This window comes from Pituophis catenifer, unplaced genomic scaffold (assembly GCF_029215685.1).
Source record: "Pituophis catenifer annectens isolate HBS135680 unplaced genomic scaffold, rPitCat1.0.hap2 SCAF_3, whole genome shotgun sequence".
NCBI lineage: Eukaryota > Metazoa > Chordata > Lepidosauria > Squamata > Colubridae > Pituophis > Pituophis catenifer.
In genome coordinates this window covers 104861244-104881827 of record NW_027256883.1, presented here as the reverse complement: position 1 = coordinate 104881827, position 20584 = coordinate 104861244, and the positions used below count along the sequence as shown (strand labels likewise).

General features: G+C 40.7%; 1 protein-coding gene across 1 annotated transcript in view; it reads left to right on the top strand.

Annotated features, from left to right (window-relative positions):
* Positions 1–20348, top strand: part of NOS1AP (nitric oxide synthase 1 adaptor protein) — a 104441-nt gene extending 84093 nt beyond the window's left edge. Inside the window, exons 7-10 of the mRNA XM_070940886.1 lie at positions 5734–5894; positions 6867–7034; positions 8140–8305; positions 19957–20348. Of these exons, the coding sequence (XP_070796987.1) occupies positions 5734–5894; positions 6867–7034; positions 8140–8305; positions 19957–20348 (887 nt within the window). The remainder of the gene's footprint in view (positions 1–5733; positions 5895–6866; positions 7035–8139; positions 8306–19956) is intronic.
* Positions 20349–20584: the final 236 nt, after the last annotated feature.

The following is a 20584-nucleotide window of genomic DNA, read 5'->3' as shown; positions in this document are numbered from 1 at the left end:
TAGCTGTGAGGGCCCTGAGGTAACCCAGTGCAGGGTGCATGGGGCAGTTCCATTTACCTTGCCTCGTGGGCTTCCCGTACATGGAAAAAAAGACACACACACTCCGAAAATAAACCCTAGTGCTTATTTTGTAGCCCAAAAGAAAATAAAATTTGGTCTTATTTTTGGGTAGACATGACTGTTGCATTGGTCTGTTCCGCCGCCCTGTTAGTGCTCAGATGGAACCCTGAGCTAAGCCCCTGGGAGAAACCTATCGACTTCAAAAACTCCCACTAGAACTTTGCAGTGAACTTGCACCCCTTGGTCTGAGATGAATACATTTCGGAACTCCATGTAGCTGGTAGATGTGTTGTATGAACAGTTTGGCTAGCTTCTGGGCTGACGGAAGCCCATGTGATTGTCCAAATTACCATGCTTACCCCAATCACCAGCAATTCCATAATAAAATCCATGACAATATCTTCCCATGGTGGACTAGGTTCAGCAGCCCAGGGATCTTTCCTGACATAAGTTTCATAGACGCAGGCACGGCGTAGCTCATTATGTAGCTCTCTATGTCCTTCTTCATCTTGGACCACCAGAACTCTCTCCTGGCCCAGGTGGAGGGTCTTTACAAAGCTGAAGTGGCCAGCTGTTTTTGCATCATGGCTTCAGTGTAAGATCTGGGTTCTCTGACTGACCGGAATGTACAGTTTGTCCCAGGCCAGGTTTTCTCTCATTGTCATCTCATCCCGATGGGCTTGGAAGTCATCTTCCTGTAGGGCTTCTCTCAGTCAATGAATCAACCTCTCATCTAGCACCTGAGAAGTGCTTGGTGGCCGTTGCCCCTCAGAGCTTTTGGCTGCCAGCTACTTGGAGGGGATGATAGAGTTAACTATTTCCTCCCGGATGCTTTTGTACTGGGGCATCCGGGAGAGTGAGTCTACCAGAAAGTTCTTTTCTCCAGGCAAGTACTTAAGCATAAAATTGAATCTGTTAAAATATTGAGCCCATCGTACTTGCTTCAGAGAAAGCTTCCTTGGGGTCATCAGGGACTCTAAATTCTTGTGATCTGTCCATATTTCAAATGGGATCTTACTGCCTTCTAGGAACTGCCTCCAGGTCAGTAGTGCCCATTGGACTGCATAAGCCTCCTTCTTCCACACTTAGCAATGCCTCTCAGTATCAATGAGTTTATGGGATGTGTAGGCACATGGTTGCAGCCTCACTTCAGCATTCTTTTGAAGTAGGACAGCCCCCACTGCCACATTGCTGGTGTCGGCTTGTATGACAAACGGTTCGTCTGGGTTGGGATGTTTAAGGATTGGTTCTGCTGCAAACAGTTGCTTGAGCGTCTCAAAAACCGCATGGCAATCCACGGCCTAGTTCAGGGGTGGGCAAATGTGGCTCTTTTACAACCTGTGGACTTCAATTCCCAGAATTCCTGAAACAGCCCAGCTGGCTCAGGAATTCTAGGAGTTGAAGTCCACAGGTTGTAAAAGAGCCACATTTGCCCACCCCGGCCTAGTTCAATGGTTGACCAGACTTGGGTTTTACTCCCCCTCCACCCGTCTTTAGCAGCTCGGTAATTAGCAGAGTGATTTGGGCAAATGATGGAACCACTTGACACCTGGTAACCCAAATAATCCAGGCTAGTTTTATGAAAGTCTTTCGATAGTTTGGCATAGAGTTTAGTGTCTAGCAGTTTCCTCAGCATCTCATGCACTAACTTCACATGCTCTTCCATCATTTTGGAGTAGATGAGGATGTCATTCAGCTATACCAGAACCCCTTTATATAGATGCTCGTTTATCAATTGCATGAATAGGGCTGGGGGCCTCTGTAGCCCAAACAGCATCACTCAGAACTGGTAGCATCCCAGGGGGCAATTGAAAGCTGTCACTCATTTCCCTCTTTAATCCTTACTTGGTAATATGCTTCCCTCAAGTCTAGCTTGGTGAATATCTTCCCTTTGGATAGGTATCCCAGCATTCCTTTATGACGGGGTAGGGACACATATTCTTGACACACACTCCATTAAACCCATGGAAATCCACGCACAGTCTCATGGACCCACTCTCCTTGAAAAGTACAGGGGCTGACACCCAGAATTACATTAGCTAAATGAATATTCTTGCCAGGTTCTTGTCCATAAAACTCCTCAGCTCCTCCATCTCCCTGGGGATCATTGCATACATCTTGTGCTGAAGCAGTTTCGCCCTCAATTGTACAGTTTGTGGGACAATGTGGAGGGAGCATCTGTTGTGACTCCGATCCCCGAGGCCGACTTATCGGAGGGAGAAGGCTCCGAACATGAAGGAGAGGAGTTGGCCAGGCCTCCCTCTCCAGGACCCTCCTCTCTGGCAATGCCTCAGGTGTCTCCCGAAGGAGAAGAGATTGGCCAGGAGCCAGGTATCTCCTCGCAGTCGGACAGTGATGGAGATAAGTCTTGGCTGGATCCATGCCAGCGTCGGAGAGACAGGCGCACACAGCAGAGAAGGAGGTGTGCCAGAGATTAAGCTGAGTCACTGGACCACACCCCACAGGGGATAAAAGGGGGTGAGGTGGCCATTCAGACTCTGTGACAGACAAAACTAACTACTAGCGAGTCACATTGTATCTTTGAAACAACGTTATCTGCCTTGGATTTAATATGGACTGGACTTGACAATTCTTGAACTGTGTATATCTTGTTTGGGTTTATCTGTCGGAGGAACAGCCCCTCCCTTTATGAGTAAAGTTCTTGGCAAGCAGCTACTGGGTTGCTGCCAATCCTCTTATCGAAAGAATTTGTTGTCTGCCAGTTTTATTTAACACCTGGCTATCTGTTTGTGTGCGTGTGTGAGATGGGGACAGAACAGCATCTTGGACTCTTCCTCACTTCCATCAGATTCCTGTACTCACTTGGGATGTGTGGCTTCCCCAACCCAGGGTCTGCCAGGGTGTTCACTGGTTTGGCCCTCTCTTCCTCTCTCATCCACGCTCGACCTGTCCCTCTTATCTTTTCTACTAGCCCAGATTTCTTCCTCCTCACCTTTAAGCACTACTGGTCACTTCCCCAATTCATTGAAGGGTTGTATTTTTTCAACCACAATAGTCCATTGCCTCTGCCATTTTTGGGGCCACTATGAATTGGATAGTCTCTTTGTTGCTCCCTGCTTTCATGCTCACTAGTCACATCAGGCATGTGGCAGGCATCCCCCCCCATCCCCCGTGATTGAGCCATCAGCTTGCTTGAACTTCATAAGCTGTCTCAGCTTCCTTACTCTTAGTCCTAATGTCTCAAACATCTGCAAGCTGACCAAGCAACAGCTGTAGCCCGAGTCTTATCAGGACGGTGAACCCCCCCCCGGTTCCTGAGTGGCGCAACGCAATCTCCACTTGGGCAGTGAAGGGGGCAATGGCTCCACTTACCATTGTGTTGTCCTCCCCCTCACTGTCACTTTCATAGAAGGCCAGGCTGGTCTTGACAGGAGTCAGAGTTCCCTCTCCGCTGGATTGAGGAGAGACCTCCATGATCTGATGCTCCATCCACGTTTTCTCCTTTGCCTTATTTGGCACTTTCTTGGTCTTTGGTTGGCTCGGGACTCCCCGGGCTGCTGCCAGTTGTGGCACTGGGCAAGTAGCAGCCTGATGGCCCTCCTTCCTACACAGGAAACAGGCTCCTGCTGGCTGCCATGGGCTTTCCCTCAGGGTTGAGGTGGGAGCTCCCGGGTCTTCCGTCTGAAGCGAGCGTCTCTCTTGGCTCCTGCAAGGTCAGTTCTCGAGCCCTGCATGCTGCTTGTATTCCATTAGATCTGTCAGAGTTTGTTGCAGCACACACAATCAGACACAATTAAGTGAACCTCAGCAGGATTCAAATTACTTAAGAAACTTCTTTATATACAATACCATATAGGAGAATTCATCATACAATATCAGGAACACAGAAATAATATTCATAGAAGCAAGTAATTACAGAGTAGAGAGATACAGAGGCTAATATATTGTACAGAGGCACTCATTAAAGAGGCCAAACCAACTCTTATTTACAGTTTAGCAAGTCTAAGCCACACCCAGATTCCAAACTGTCTCTTATGGCCCCATACAAACAAATACTATGTTTCAGTTTCCAAACAGTCCTCAATGGCTGAATTAGGTGCTATGCCTATTCATTGGCTGACCTGTTACCATGTCTATTCCAGCTATGAACATTCATACTCTTGACAAGATCTAACTCTACTGTAGTCACCAGTTGGTACTTGGTGTGGAGCTTCTGGGTTCCCTCGGGGCAGGCGGTTTTGGTACAGCTCGCAATTCAGTCCATCTTGGAACTGGTAGACTAGCAATTGCTCCGGCCACCCTCTCAGCTTCCCCGCCAGGCCTCGGAATTCTCAGATATATTCTGCCACTGGTCTGGCTCCCTGGCAGATGGTCCAGATCTCTGCTTTAACCCGGCAGGTCTGTGAGGGGTCCCTGAATCTGGCCCAAAGCTCCTCCGTGAAGGTATCAATGTTCCCAACTCCGGAACTCCTTTGTTGTGGAGGAACACTATCCAGTCCGCAACCTACCTTTCCAGATTCACGGTGACGGTGTTCAAGCATGCAACGTTGTCTGGATAGTTGGCCCCATACTGGTCCATGTGGCTTCACACTTGGTTTAGGACAAAGGCTAACTTCTCTGGCCTCCCGTCGAACATCCCTCTCAAAGGAGGGGGTTCTCAGTTGTCCCGGATCAGCCCGTACCTGGTGGCACCCCCATTGCCTGTGGAATCACTTCTGCTTTCAGTCCCACAGCACCCCGAGGCACTTGGGATGGCATGGAGGCTTGGGCTTGTCCAGTTCCCACTGGACCTAGTGTTGCTTGGTACATTAATGCCGCTCCGCGCACCTCCATCCCAATGAACCTCTCTCTCAATTGTTCCACTGAAGGGCTGTGACATGACATCTGATACCTCCAGTCCATCGGTTCCTCCCAATCCACAGCTCTCTTGGTTTTCCACTTCAATCCCTGGGTCACAGCCACCTCTGGTGGGATCAGAGGGAACTCTGGCTCAGCGGTCTTTCCCACTTTACTCTGCCACAGATGGGGTAAGGAAGGTCCCACCTGCAGTTGCTGCTCCTTCCTCTCACACTACTGGCTGCTTCGTTTTCTCCATTCTCCCTTTGGATTGAGTCATGACCACTTGCACTCCAGAGTCCACCAGAGTCCATACCGGTGCTTCTTTTGAAGGGGCTGTTCCAGCCTTTGCTGCTGCCTGTGCTCTCTGCTCTCCACTAGGCATTGTCCTTTTCCTCCCCTCACAGCACTTTTGGAGGTGACCGAGTAGACTGCTCTGGGGTTGATGAATGAGAATTGGTTTAATGTCAGTGGTCCGATTAGCAAATCCAAGAAAAATGGACACTCAGGAACTTTTAAATCCCCAAAGCAAAATTTTATTGGATACATCATTTCGGCACTGAAGAATCAAAGCCAACTCTGATTTTCCCGTGCAATGCTTGTATAAACATTAAACAATAGCTTCTCCTTCTCCCCACCTCAGTATGGTCACAGTGTCCAGTTATGAATCATCCATTTGTTTTGGGAACAGTTCATTTCTCTGTTGGACACCTGCATCAGTGTCCTTGGTGGGATTTTGTCTCTGGAGCGTCTGCATTCTTTCTACCCTTCTCTCTGCCCAGTTCGTTGGCAAGTTGAATAGCGTTAAAACCTAAATGTTTCAAAAGTGGCAATAAAACTTTGACAATAAATTTTGCTACTGATAATTTCTCACAGCCTGTGGTTTGACTGAACCTGAACCTGTCAACACTACTGAGGAAACAGACATTGATGCTGTGGACATCAGACGACCAGGGAGTGATCACTTGGAGTTTACCAGGGGCGTGACAGATCTTGACGCTGTTGGTAAAGAGAAGTCTGGTCTTCTTTGCATCAAGGTATATGTATCCTTGTCAGTGTTGGCTTATGTTCAAAGAATACATCTCTAGGAAGAGTATAGCTCTGCCTTTTATAGAATAAAAAAATGTAACTGATATATAGTCCACCACCTTCTGTACGCTATTTTAATCCTAAAGTAAAAGTAATCAGAAAAACAAATCAAATAAAATTCTTATGTTCTTGAATTGAAAAACTGTTTTTTTAATTTTTCTTGCATTGTTCATGAGAAATATATCATTTCATTAATGAGAATTATCTATTCATAGATAATTTGTGGGGATTATATCATTCATTGGAATGATATAATCATTCCAATCAGATATAATCACTCCACTCAGTAGAGCCTTTCTCAAATGAATGTTATTGTAATACATGTCAGCCCATTCCAAGTGTTCTCAGCAAATGATCTCTATTTTTGATGCCACACAATATTTAAAAACTTTGTACTTCAGAAGGCAGCTTTTTTCTGTTTTGCTTCCAGATATCTACCCCTTTGCCTTCTCCATCTCCTCCATTTGATATTGGCAGGAAACAATGATATTTTAAAGTCTCTGATGTTAAGATGGCTACATACATAAATGAGAAATTACTGGATACTTTCCATATTAGCCAGAATAATAAGAACAGGTCATCTTGGATCGAGGCCTTTCTGCATCGTCATGGTTGATGCTATTACTTTTTTTTTAATTGGGCAAAGAAAAAGTAATACGGATGATTTCCACAAAACCATGAATAAGATGAAGTAGATTATCCTGCTTAGTTGTGCTTGCTGAGTTATTTGAGCACTGGAATCTCTGTGGTCTCTTTCTTAAAGTAGAGTGTAACTGTGCTTTGGTTGTGCCATTGTAGCTCCTCCTTTCTGCCTATTGGGTGGGGAAGAATTATGTTTCTGAAAAATGAGAGATGTATACTGGGTATAGGGAAGTCTAAACTGAATCCTGCATTGATCACTGCATATGCTTTTTTCATAGGACTTGGTTCACAAAGAGAATATCTTCATGGCTTCTCCTAAGATGCTTCTCCCTTCTTCTACCCAGTTGGCTGAGCCAGAGGTTCCTCTCTCTGCTCATCACCAAATGCAGTTTCTGCAACAGCTTTTGCAGCAGCAACAGCAACAGACTCAGTTCGCTGTGGCTCAGGTTATTATCTGTTTTGCAGGAAAATTAATTCAGGGGTGTCAAACTTGTGGTCCATGAGCCGGATGCGTCATGCGCTAGCCACGCCCACACCCAGTTTAGCAAAGGGGGAAAAGTCGCAATACATCACATGATGATGCCATGATGAGGCGAGTTTGACACTCCTGATCTAATTGAAGAAAAGACTGAATAGAAATCCTATATAAAATAATCTGAACCATGTTAGTGCATGAAATGTTCCAACCTGAGCTCGGTTAATAGCAGTTGCCTATTCAATTGCAGTCCTTTACCTAAGAAAGAGCAAAAGATTTGAAGGAATAGAACCCTAGACCAGCAATTGCAATGCCAACTTCATTGCATAGCTGTCATGGAATATCCTTGTCTTTGCTGCCAAGATACTAAAATGAAAATGTAAGAATATTTGGTGGTTGTTGAGACAATACAACATTTGTTTTCTTACTTATGAACTGCTCTCTTGACAGTTCTACTGGAGACTGATATCACTCTGAATGTTTTTATTCTTAAGCAAATATCTTGGCTTCTCTTTAGTATCTAAGGACTCTGTAAATCATTTGGTGGGTGGGATCTTCTCGTCAGTCCTCTGCAGGCCCTAAAGACAGTTTCTTTTTTTTTTTATTATTGAAAAAGTTTTTCAAATACAAATTTTTCCCTCTTTCCCCCCCTCCTCCCTAACCCCCCCTCCCCCTCCCCTCCCCCCGTGGCTTCTTCAAGGTACAACCCAAATTCATAACAGATTATATAATACTTTACCATCCCCTTGCTCCATCCCCCATATACTGACCCTTTCTTTCTGATAATGTTATTATATCCCCCTTATACTATACATTTCGGAATAACATTCTACTATAACATTATATAATAACTCCTAATTTAGCACAGTAATATTATTATATCCCCCAATTTATCAATTTCTACTCATGATCTACTCTCAGGCCCTAAAGACAGTTTCAATAGCTATCTCAGGGGAAGTAATATTGAAGTATATTCAGCCTCCTTTCATATCTATATTCAGAGTGTAAATCTTCTTTACTGTCTACTTTTCACTGCAGCTATGTATAATCATGTGCTTTTTGTTTCTGTTCTGCAGGTACATCTGTTGAAAGACCAATTAGCTACAGAGGCAGCTGCCCGCCTTGAGGCCCAGGCTCGAGTACACCAGCTCTTGCTTCGGAATAAGGACCTTCTCCAGCATATATCACTTCTAGTAAAGCAAGTGCAGGAACTGGAGGCAAAACTGCTGGGATTCAACACCAGTAAGAGCTCTTCCTTCTCCTGTCTATAAAAACTATTTCTTTTCCTGTTTCAGTTTTCTGTTCAGAACACACTTTCCATTTGTCTTTAATGCTGTATTTTTCTTTACAGCAAGTTATATCTGTACCAAATGTAAACTAATTGAATTACTTGAGGAAAAATTAAAGTGTTTATAGGAAAAAGCAAAGGATCTAGAGCAGGAGTGTCAAACTCAAGACTTAAATCCAGCCCATGGGGCTGGCCTGGAAATATCAGAGTGCTGAAGGAGGCCATGGAGGGCAAAAATATTAATCTTTGATTAAGGACTCTTTCAGTGCCATTAGTAGGTTGCCAGCTACCTCTGGTTTGGATTTTTTCTGAGCCCTGGTAATAGCAGAGGCTGAGTGGGTCTATTTATTGTTTAGTAATTTCCTCTAGCCATTTTCTTAATTTTATCCAATAAATAAAATAATTTCTTTGGTTCTGGGCATGTCCACTACATGTGGTAATATGTTCCCTGCTTCTGTTTGCATTTCCAACATTCCGCTGATCTGTTTGGAGACATTTTTGCTAATCTCTCTGGGGGCAAATGCCAGCGATAAAACATTTTATATAAAATTTCTTTGTATGGCGCTGACATTGTCAACTTATAATATTTTTCCCACATTTTTTCCCAGTTCTCTAATTCTATGGTTTAGCCAAAATTTTTTGCCCAGGTTATCATAGTTTCTTTTTTTTTTTTTATTGAAAAAGTTTTACAAACAACAATTTTTCCCCCAATTTCCCCCCCCATCCCTCCCTAACCCCCCCAAACCCTCCCTCCCCATGACTTCCCCAGGGTGAAATCCATCCACATTGTGCTATATCATACTTTACCACCCCTCTATTCTCCTCCCTATGCACTATACATTTCTACATCACAATAAGCTATTTTGCCCCCTATAAACAATATATTTCTACACAACATTTATCTAAAAACTATCTGGTACTTCCTGGTTTGGTATTTATTCTGCACATAATCTATCCATTTCTTCCACTCCCATACATAAGTCTCTTGAGTCTGATCTTTTAAGTATGCTGATATCTTCGCCATTTCTGCAAAACTGGCCATCTTCAAAGTCCATTCTTGAATTGTAGGCACATCAACCCTTTTCCAGTATTGACCAATCAATAACCTGGCTGCTGTCACCATATGCAATATCAATTTTGTTTCACCCACTGAAAAACCCTTAACTATATCCAGTAAAAACAAATGTTGAGAAAATTGAATTTTTTTCTTTAAAACATTTTGCATAACCCACCAAATCTTTATCCAGAAAGCCTTAACTTTCTTGCATGTCCACCATATATGATAATATGTAGCATCTAAACAATCGCATCTCCAACATTTCGGTTGAACATTGGGATACATACATGACAATTTCTTGGGATCTAAATTCCACCTATAAAACATTTTGTAAAAATTTTCCCTTAAGTTTTGCGACTGTGTAAACTTAACATTCTGAACCCATATTTTTTCCCATGTTTCCATCATAACTGGTTCTCCAAAATTTTGCACCCATTTTATCATACAATCTTTAACCAATTCATTTTCTGAATCTCTTTCTAACAAGACATTATAAATCCTCTTAATATGCATTGGACCTTTCTCTTTTATCTGTCTAACCAATTCTTCTTCATGCAACATTAAACCGGTTTTTTGATCTTCTCTTCATCTCAATTGAAGTTGATTATACTGCAACCAAGTTAAATTAATCCCCTCTTCCAACAGCGTATTCAATGTTTTTAGTTGCCATCTGCCCCCATCATTAAAAAGTACTTCTTTATATGAAAACCCCCCGAGTGACTTTATATTTATATTCCGTATGATGTGACCAAGATTCAACCACAACGGTATTTTGTAATCCCATTTGAATCGGTGCTTCTTCCATACTCTCATCAAAGAGCTTCTAAGTATATGACTATTAAATACTTTGTCAACCTTGTTTTCATAAAATAAATATGCATGCCAACCATATTCAAGATCATGACTTTCTATATTCAATATTCCAGTCTTTGTCCTTCCAAACCAATCACTTGCTGCAGCTTCATAATATAATCTCAGGTTTGGAAGTTTAAGACCACCCCTTTCACGAACATCTTGCATAATTTTCAGTTTAACTCTTGGCTTTTTCTCATTCCAAACAAACTTGTTCACTCCTTTTTGCCATTCAGTCAAGTATTTATCACTTTTAAGCACCGGAATCATTTGAAACAGAAATAAAAATCTAGGTAGAACATTCATTTTAACTGCTGCTATTCTTCCAAGTAAAGACAGCTGCAGTTTTTTCCAGATTTCCATATCCTTTTGTACCTTTCGCCACAGCACCTCATAATTATTTTGAAACAGTTTTATATTTGAATCTGCAACTTGAACTCCTAGATATCTCACTTTTGATACTATTTCAAAGTCTGCCTTCCTTTCCAGTTGCTTCTTTTGATCAACTGTCATATTTTTAACTATCATCTTGGTTTTTTTCTGATTCAGTCTAAATCCTGACACCATACCATATTCTTCTATAATGTCTTTCATCTGAATTGTTGATTCCATCGGCTGCGTTAGGGTAACAACCAGATCATCTGCAAATGCCCTTATTCTGTAATCATCTTGCCTTATCACTATTCCCTTCAAAGTGTTCGAATCCCGTATTGTATTCAACAAGACTTCTAAAGTTAAGATAAACAACAACGGGGATAACGGACAACCTTGTCTTGTACCTTTTTCTATACTAAAGTTTGTAGTTAAACTTCCATTAATAATAATTTGTGCTGTTTGTTCTTGATAGATTGCTGAAACCGCCTGTAGAAACTGGTCCCCAAAACCCATCATTTTTAAAGTCTTTAATAGAAAGTTCCAATTCACTGGATCAAAGGCCTTCTCCACATCCAAAAACACCAGCACTGCAGAGATCTGTTTATTCTTCTCAAGATATTCCAATAAATCTATAATTTGCCTCACATTATCCTTCATATATCTGCCTTCTATAAATCCAGCTTGATCATGATGAATCACTTCTTGAATAACTGGCATTAATCTGTTGGCTAATACTTTCGCAAAGATTTTATAATCCGTATTCAGGAGAGATATTGGTCTAAAATTTTCCGGTTTTGTAGAATCTGCCTCCTCTTTCGGTATCAAAGAAACAAAAGCTGCTTTCCATGAAGGGGGTACTTTTCCCCCTTGTTGTATGCTACAAAATAAGTCTTTAAGTTGTTCAATCATTTCTGCTTGTAAGGTTTTATAGTACACCGCAGTTAAACCATCCGGTCCTGGAGCTTTAGCTGTTTTCAGTTGTTTAATAGCAATAATAATCACCTCAACTGTTATTGACAAACTCATTCTTTCTTTTTGAACATTAGAAATTTTTGTAACTCTCTTTTCTTCTAGATATTTATTTATAAGTTCATTCTGTATATCATCTTTAGCATATAATTTGGTATAATAATCTAAGAAGGCTTCTTTAATTAGTCTTTGTTGAAATACTTCCTTTCCTTTATACTCAATACTCCCAATAGTCCGAGTACTCTGCTGTTTCCTCAATGTGTAAGCCAACCACCTGCCCGGTTTATTGGCGTTACAAAATGTATTATGTTTCGCAAATTGTAAATTAGTTGCTGCTTGTTCCGCTGTAAGCATATGAAATTGATCTTTCAAAAGTTTTATAACTCCTTGTAATTTTTCATCTGTTGGATTTTTTATAAGTAACTGCTCTTTTTTCTTTATCTCCCCTTCCAATTCTAAGCTTTCTCTTTGTTGATTTGATTTATGTTTAGAGTTCATGTAAATCAGTACCCCCCACATATAGGCCTTGCTCGCATCCCAAACAGTTTCAATAGGGGTACCTTTATTCAAGTTCATTTCAAAAAATTCCTTCATTTGTTTTTTAAGTTCATTTACATTTTTTTCATATCTGAATAAGTTTTCATTTAGTCTCCAAGATCTTCTCTCTTTCTTTCCCATTTCTATTTCTATCCATACTGGGCTGTGGTCAGATAAAATCCTCAGAAATATCTTGGTTTTCTTCGTTTTTAAAAGCAAGTCAACTGTAAGTAAAATAAAGTCAATCCTAGAGAAGGATCTGTGTCTATCTGAGAAAAAAGTAAAGTCCAATTCTTTTGGGTTATGCACTCTCCATATATCTTTCAATCTTTCAATCATGGTTTCTTTAACTGTTTCTTCTTCCATTTTGAATCTCAGTAAATAATTATATGGTTTTTTAATCATTTTTTCCTCTGTCCCCTATAGTATTTTATCCAGCTCTTGTTCCGTATAGAAACCATACTTTTCTACGTCTTTTTTGTATCTTGCCTGGATTTGCAAGTAAGGCCACCAATCTATTTCAATTCCCTGTTTTTTTAATTCTTGATTCGCTTTTAATTTACCTTGATCATCTAGTATGTCTTTGTATCTTGCTATTTTGTCTAAGTCTGGTACATTCAGGTATATTAGTGCTTCCATACTTGATAGCCAAACTGGTATTTTATTGTAGTGGTTCTTCTTTATTTTTCCACATATTAGTAAAAAAGCATCTCTAATTTGATGTCTTTGAAAATAGGTATGTGTTTTGTTTTTCCCCTCCCATATAAAGGCATGCCAACCTAGTTGTAAATCGTGGCCTTCTATTGTCAGAGTCCTCTTATTTTTTAAATTTATCCAATCTTTTATCCATGTCAACGCTGCAGTTTGATAATATAATTCATACTCTGGGAGTCCAAAACTGCCTTTATTTCTACTATCTTTTAATAATTTTAATTTTAATTTTGGTTTTTTCCATAGCCAAATAAATTTTGTTGTTATTTTGTTTAGATCTTCAAAATATTTCTTTCCTAATTTTATCGGTATTCTTTGAAATAAAAATAAAATTTTTGGTAGTATATTCATTTTAATTGTGGCAGTTCTTCCGATTAGCGAAAGTTTTTTCCAATTCTCCAAGTCCTTTTTTATTTGCTGAAGTAACTTATTGTAATTATCCTCTTTGATCGATGAACATTTTGCCGTCAGCCAGATTCCCAGGTATCTAACTTTCTTGGCTATCTGCATATCCATTTTCCCCTCTTTTTCTGTTTATTGGTCAGATTTTTGGTTATTATCTTTGTCTTGTCTTTATTTATTTTAAGTCTGGCCACTTTGCCAAATTCTTCTATTTTCTGAACTAGTTTAGATCATGTTTCCAATGGTTCCTCTAGGATAAATACTACATCATTGACAAATGCTTGTACTGTGTATTCTTCCTTTTTTATTTGTAGCCCTTTTATTTTTTGTTCTTGTCTGATATATCCCAATAGTACTTCTAAAGATAAAATAAATAATAAAGATGATAGGGAGCATCCTTGTCTTACACCCTTAGCTATTTTAAATTGTTCTCTTGTTTCCCCAGTTATTATCACTTTTGCTGTCTGAATAGAGTATATTGAGCGTATCATCCCTACAAATTTCTCCCTGAGGTTCATAATTTTTAATTGTCGAATGATGAATTGTCAATTTAATTCTTACTTTAAGATCAGAGGTTTATTGTTTCTAATAATTTGGAACATAAGAAATGAATAGATATAAAAGATATAATAGCATTAATACACTTCTATTAACAAGCCATTGCAATGGGGTCCAATGGTATACAGCAGATCCTACATGGACTGCTATAAATCAAAAGGCTCCGAGCTGATCTCTAACCCTATCCTTTATACTCTTCTTCTAACATGCTTCACTTCACTGTCACTTTCCATAAACACCTGTGTACATTACTTTCAGTTCCTCATTTCCAACAGTTTCATTCTTCCTGTTTTAAACGTATCCATACAAGTGCATACTTTGCAAAAACATGTTTCACAGTTAGCAATGGCTCAGCAGGATTACAAATACTTCTGGTACATTTTGAAACCATTCTAGCTGAAAACTTTGGTTCATATTCTTTCTTCTGGGGCCATAATCCATAGAACTTAATGATTCTAATAGATCAATAGGCTGTATTTCTTGATTCTCACACCCTTTTAGAAATTTTCCTTCTTCTCTTTTTAACTTACCTCCAATATTCCTCCCTTAGGTCCTCATCTACATCTTTCATTTTCTATCCAACTATTATTTGCCGAGGTGGTGCAGTGGTTAGACTGTAGTACTGCAGCTACTTCAGCTGACTGCTAGTTCAGCAGATCAGCAGATCAAATCTCACCGGTTCAAGGTTGACTCAGCCTTCCATCCTTCCGAGGTGGGTAAAATGAAGACCCAGATTGTTGAGGGCAATATGCTATTTAGTATACTGTCTTTGGTGTAAGCCCCCAGAGTCCTCTGAGAGTGGGCGGCATAGAAATATGATTAATACAAATAATAATAATAAATATTTCCATCTCTGCTATTTTTTAACTATCGTTCCACCCATGGAAAAAAAAAAATTTTTTATCCATCATCTCTTACTCTTTTGGGAATTTCCCTTCTTCTCTTTTTAACTTGCCTCCCATATTCCTCCCTTGGGTCCTCATCTACAACTTTCATTTTCAATCCAACCATTATTTCCATCTCCGTTATTTTTTGCTGCCAGTCCACCCACAGATCTACCAAATCTTATCTTTTTTCCAGAAATGTTTTTCAATTTGTTGACTTCTTCTACCTCCTAGTATATATTCTCCCAATTTTATTTCACCCCGCTCTATTGTCTACTCTTTATCTCCTTGTTCTATTTGTTGTGCATTCTGTTCTATCTCATCCTCTAAGGTTCCAGTTATCTCCCCTGTTTCCTGGATTTTATTATCTTGATTGATCATTCCTTGTTGCACATTTTCAGACTTTCCAGTTATATTATATAGCAAGTCCTTTATCTCCCTGAAGTTCTCCATCATAGCATCATAAATGTTTTGCAATAGTGGCATAGTCTCTTTTTGGAATGCCTCCGATTCCTGAGGATCCATCTTGCCTTGTCTTGAAGAGTCCAAATAATATTCAATGCTCTATCAATAGTCTATCACTGCTCTAGAGTCTATTCTTTTTAACTCCCTGAAGCCAGCAGATTCCAAAATCTTAACATTGTTCATCAGAAGATACAATAGTTATAGTTCTATATATCCCAAAAGATTCCATTTATACAGTTCAGGAGTTTTTCGAAATTATCCTTTAGATCCACTCTTTAAGTTGTTAGTTAGTTCCAGTACTCAAAATCATTCCATTAGACATCCTCTAAATTTTCAAGGTTGGACCTCTAGTGACCATAAAGTAGATAGGTGTAGTAAATAATACAGTAAATAACAGTAAATAATACAGCAGACCTTCAGGTATTCTTCTTCTCTTATCAGAAATTTCCAAGGCTGCTTGATTATTTTAGGAGTATAACATAGTATAGTATAGTATATATCCATTCACCAGTAGGTGGTGTGTCAGCTTAAAATTCAATGTTAGAAAGCCACTTTAAAGCTATTTCGCCAATTATATACTTCAATTTAATTCAAACAAAATATCCAATAGATAATCAGCTGCTTAACATTTTCATTTTCAAGTGTCTGATCAGAGTCATGCCACTAGAATTTATACCTCCAGTCTTTTCATATTTTATATCTTTCACTCATTTCCTGTTAGGGTACAATTTTTCTCTGCCTTTTCTTGGTTGCCACTTAAAAATATTCCAAAGAGCCTCTTTTCCCGGATTAATTTTCTTCTTGGGTCTAATCCTAAAAAGAAGTTAAGGTTCGCCTTATCCAGCTCCAATCACTGCGCACTCTCACCTCTCCAGCACAATCTTGGTTTCAGTTTCTTTGATTTCTGGGTGGTCTGTTAGTACTTTGTAGACAAGAAGACCCTGTCCCCTACTTGGAACTGTTTCAGTTTAGCTCTTTTCTTATCAGCTTGTCTTTTATGGGCTTGATGTGCCTCGTCTAGTACCTTACAGGTGACGGGCCAAATACATTGAAGCTGTTCAATTCATTCCACTAAGGAAGGGAGCTGGGGTTTCCCCGGGGGCAGTTCTGGAATGGGTACAAAATCCTGACCAGAAGCAACTTTAAACGGGGTGAAGCCAATGCTACTATGTATCGTGTTATTGTAAGCAACCTCTGCAAAAGGAACCAAGTTGGCCCAATTGTCCTGCTGGTAGTTTACATAGTACCTGAGGTATTGTTCCAGAACCGAGTTTGAATGTTCACATGCCCCGTTAGTTTGAGGGTGGTGGGCGGAGCTTAGACCTTGGGTAGAGCCTAACAACTTCAGGAACTCCCTCTAGAAGCCTCCCCCTCTTCCCGGCTGTGTGGAACAGATTCGTAAAAGCCCCTTCCTCTAATTCACATGAGGGTTCCATTTTCGGAGCCAGGGTAATTCAAGCAAGAGGAGTCGCTCCATGTAATGAAACTCAGTGTCTGTTGGTGATCCCCCATCCACATCTCCACCAGTTCAGTTACAAAGTGAGTTGGGCCACCCCCAGCTACTGACCCATCCAGCTGGCAAAATGCTATGGGCACCTCTCAGTGTTCTCAGTCCCAGTTTCTCTACCACCTTGGGCATTGGTAGGATTCAAATTGTTTTACTACTTGTTATGTGGGCGTGGCTTGGTGGGCGTGGCTTGGTGGGGGTCAAGGGACTGAGTGGGCATGGCCAACTCGACATCACTCACAGCAAGGTGGGGCGGCACTTGCCTATGTGCCATCTGCTCGCAGAAGGTCCTGGCACCATGAGATGTGTGCACACTCTGTGTGTGTGTCTGAGAAGGAGAAGACTTGTCCGAACTTTTCTGCCTCCCTTCACAGCAGAGCTGCTCAGAAGGCAGCTCCTGCAGCCTGTCCTTTTATGGTCCCCTCCCCCCCGTGTCGAAGTACCTTAAAGGGACAGACTGTGGCGGCTTCCTTCTGAGCAGCTCCACTGCAACACCAGTGGAGCGCAGCAAGCCGTTTTCTGGCCGGGTCTGACAATGGGTTGCGGTTGCACACACACACCAACAGGCAATGGGGAGCGTGTGCACAGCCGGCTTGAGGAACAGGGTGGCGACAGTGGCGACGGGACTTCAGGCCTCTTTTTCGGCCTGTAGTTTTCTGTAGTTTTTGGTACAAGAAGCTTGCAGCCACCTTTTTTCAGCGCGAGAAGCCTCCAGCTGCCGCCTCTTTGCCAGCTGGAACTAAGCTGGCAGCAGTGGCTGGAGGCTTTTTGGGCCAAAAAAGAGCCAGTGGTTGCAGGCTTCTTGCGCCAAATGCCAAAACGGATTCTTACCTAATAGGCATATAAAAAATAATATATGAACTATAATGAATGTACTGAAATATTATGAAGCACAACCAGGAAAACAATCGGCATTGAGATTTATTGATGCACAAAAAGCGTTTGATAACTTGAATTGGGATTTATAAATCAATTAGCAGTGATGAATTTTGGAGAAAAATTTATTGGAATGATCAGAGCAATTTACTCAAACCAGGTGGCAAGAATAATACTAAATGGAGAATTAACAGAAGGTTTCAATATAACTAAAGGGTGAGACAGGGATGTCCCCTATCCCCCCTGTTATTTATTCTCTCAATGGACTCGTTAATATTACAAATCAGGCAAAATCAGGAAATAAAGGAGGAAATTAAAAAGGAGGAATATAAAGCACAAGCCTTTGCGGATGATCTGGCATTCATTATAGAAGATCCGTTAGAAAATGGGCAAATATTATTACAGGAAATAAAACAATTCGGTAAAGTAGCAGGGCTTAAAATAAATAAAGAGAAAATTAAAATGTTAACTAAGAATCTTACCAATAGACAAATTGAAGAACTGGAAGAGAAATTGGGGATTTTGAGGGCCAAAAAAATTAGATATTTGGGAATATGGTTAACGGCAAAATGTATTACGATAAAAGAAGATAATTACAACAGACTATTACAACAAATAAAAAAGGACTTGGACAATTGGGCAAAATTACAGATATCATTAATTGGCAGAATCTCAACAATTAAAATGAATATACTACCTAAATTACTGTATCTCTTTCAAACAATACCAATAAAATTAGGGAACATTTTTTTTTTTTAATTTGATTTATATGCCGCCCTTCTCCGGAGACTCAGGGCGGCTTACAATGCTTTGAACAATTAAACAAAATGGCATCCAAACTTATTTGGTTAGGGAAAAAAGCCCTCATAAAACTTAAACTCCTGCAGGATAGCAGAAATAAAGGAGGTTTTGGCCTCCCAGACTGGGAACTTTATTATCAGGCCGCAGCCATGACATGGCTCAAGGATTGGATCCAATTGAAAAATAAAAGGATACTAACGATAGAAGGCCACGATCTCCAACTTGGCTGGCATGCTTTCCTCTGGGAGGGGAAAAATAAATCCCATTCATATTTCCAGAGGCATCTAATAAGAGATTCCCTGCTAGGTACCTGATAATTTTTTTAAAAAAATCATTATACGAAGATCCCAATTTGGTTATCAACGATGGAGGCAATGATCTATCCAAAGATTACAGATCTCAATAAAATGGTGAGTTATGCAGAACTTTTGGATAACAAAGGAGAATTAAAATCGGCCCAGGACTTGAAAAAATAAGGAATTGCTATGGAATGGTGGCCTTATTTACAAATTAAAACAAGATTCAAAAAAGATTGTAAACTATATGGCATATAAGAGAAACAATTGGAATTGGACAAAATATTGCAAGGCAAGGGAGGGGAAATGATTACCAAAATATACAATTTTCTTTTAAGATATAAAATGGAGGAAGAGACAGTAAAGGAGACAATAATAAGCTGGTCCAGGAACATCATTCCTGGGGCATTGGGCATGTCCACAATGTCTGATCCTATGGGGTGAACAGAGACAAATGCAGAAAGATTGTCCTATAAATACAGGGCCCAAATCCATGTGAGATTTTATAGATGACAACTGGGTTAGATAGCAAAAGAAACTCCTGGGACTTTTTTTTACCAAGAGTATAACTTTACTAAATATTCCATATGGGTACAGAAGTAAAAAAGCCAGTTCTAACTATTTTGTGCATAGGAAAACAGCATAGGAAAACCTTTCCTTTTTCCTCTGGACCTCCCATTGTCCCCCAATCATTTGCACTCTCTTTGTTTTGGGAATGGTTTGTCTGCCTCGGATGTTCTCAGTTGGGTCAGGGGTGAAATCTGAGTGCACCAAATGCATGCTATGCATTTTTTTAACTACCAGTAGCTTTTTTTTTTCACTACTGGTTTGCCCAAACCGGAGCAAACCGGTAGCATTTCACCCCTGCTTTGGGTGCTGGGTCCTTCTCAGGCTTCCAATTAGCACATTTGCTTTCCACACTTCCCTCCCAAGACTCCCTTACATTCCAATATATTCCCTCCCCCTTCCTGTTACTGTTGTCTGGTTGCGAGTGGGGCTGTGTAGCGAGTCAACCATGACAAGTATGCTTGTAACATACCTCCATTCTGTGAGCTACACTGATTACTAGTGTGCTTATGAATAATCAGTGCAGCTGACAGAATTGAGATGTGTTATGAGCGTACTCTGATGCACCCCAAACTGTTTTTGCAGTCATACCCTGGACCAACTATATATTCTCAGTAGTCTTCAAGAGCAGCAGAAATAATTGCAACAGGTAATTGTTCTTTTGGATGGTTAGGATAGCCATCTTCTCTGACATAAACATAGCAAAGATAATTGCTCTGATGCACTGTTCTTTCTTCTTGTCTTGCAGTGGACGCTCAAGATAGCTTGTTGGAAATCACCTACCCATCAGGTGCCCTGCCTGTTCTGTGTGATCCCACTACCCCTATGCCTGAGGACACCCACCTTCTTCAGCCTGACAACAGCTTCTCCAATGTTTCCAGTTCTCTGGGCAGCCCTTTAGGTAGGAGTGACTGTTTGGTGAAGCTGGAATGCTTCCATTTCCTTCCTAATACAGACCCTCCTTTGGGCAGCCTGGAGCTCATCAAATTTCATGAGTCTGGCATTGCCTCTGAGTATGTATCCAACATGGATGAGAGCGAGGAGTGGGACTCATGGGCCCAAGAGGAGCCACGTCGCCTGCTCAATGTCCTGGATAAACAGGCGCTGGGAGATAGCCTGGAAGATGAGGTTGCCCTTTGAAAGGAAAATGAAGTGTCTTAGGTCAGATGATATCTAAAATGATGTTTACATTTCCTTTTAAAAGGTCTCAGCAAGCATGTCTGTTTTTGTTCTCTCTTCTGAGTAAGGATTCTTCCTGTGAAAGAGTGAATTTTTGGAGGAGTTATAGTTCCTGGTCCATACTGTTAGGCCACTTGAAAAACTACTCTTTTTCTACTGACAGAACAAGTATTACCTCAGATGTCCCACATCTCTGA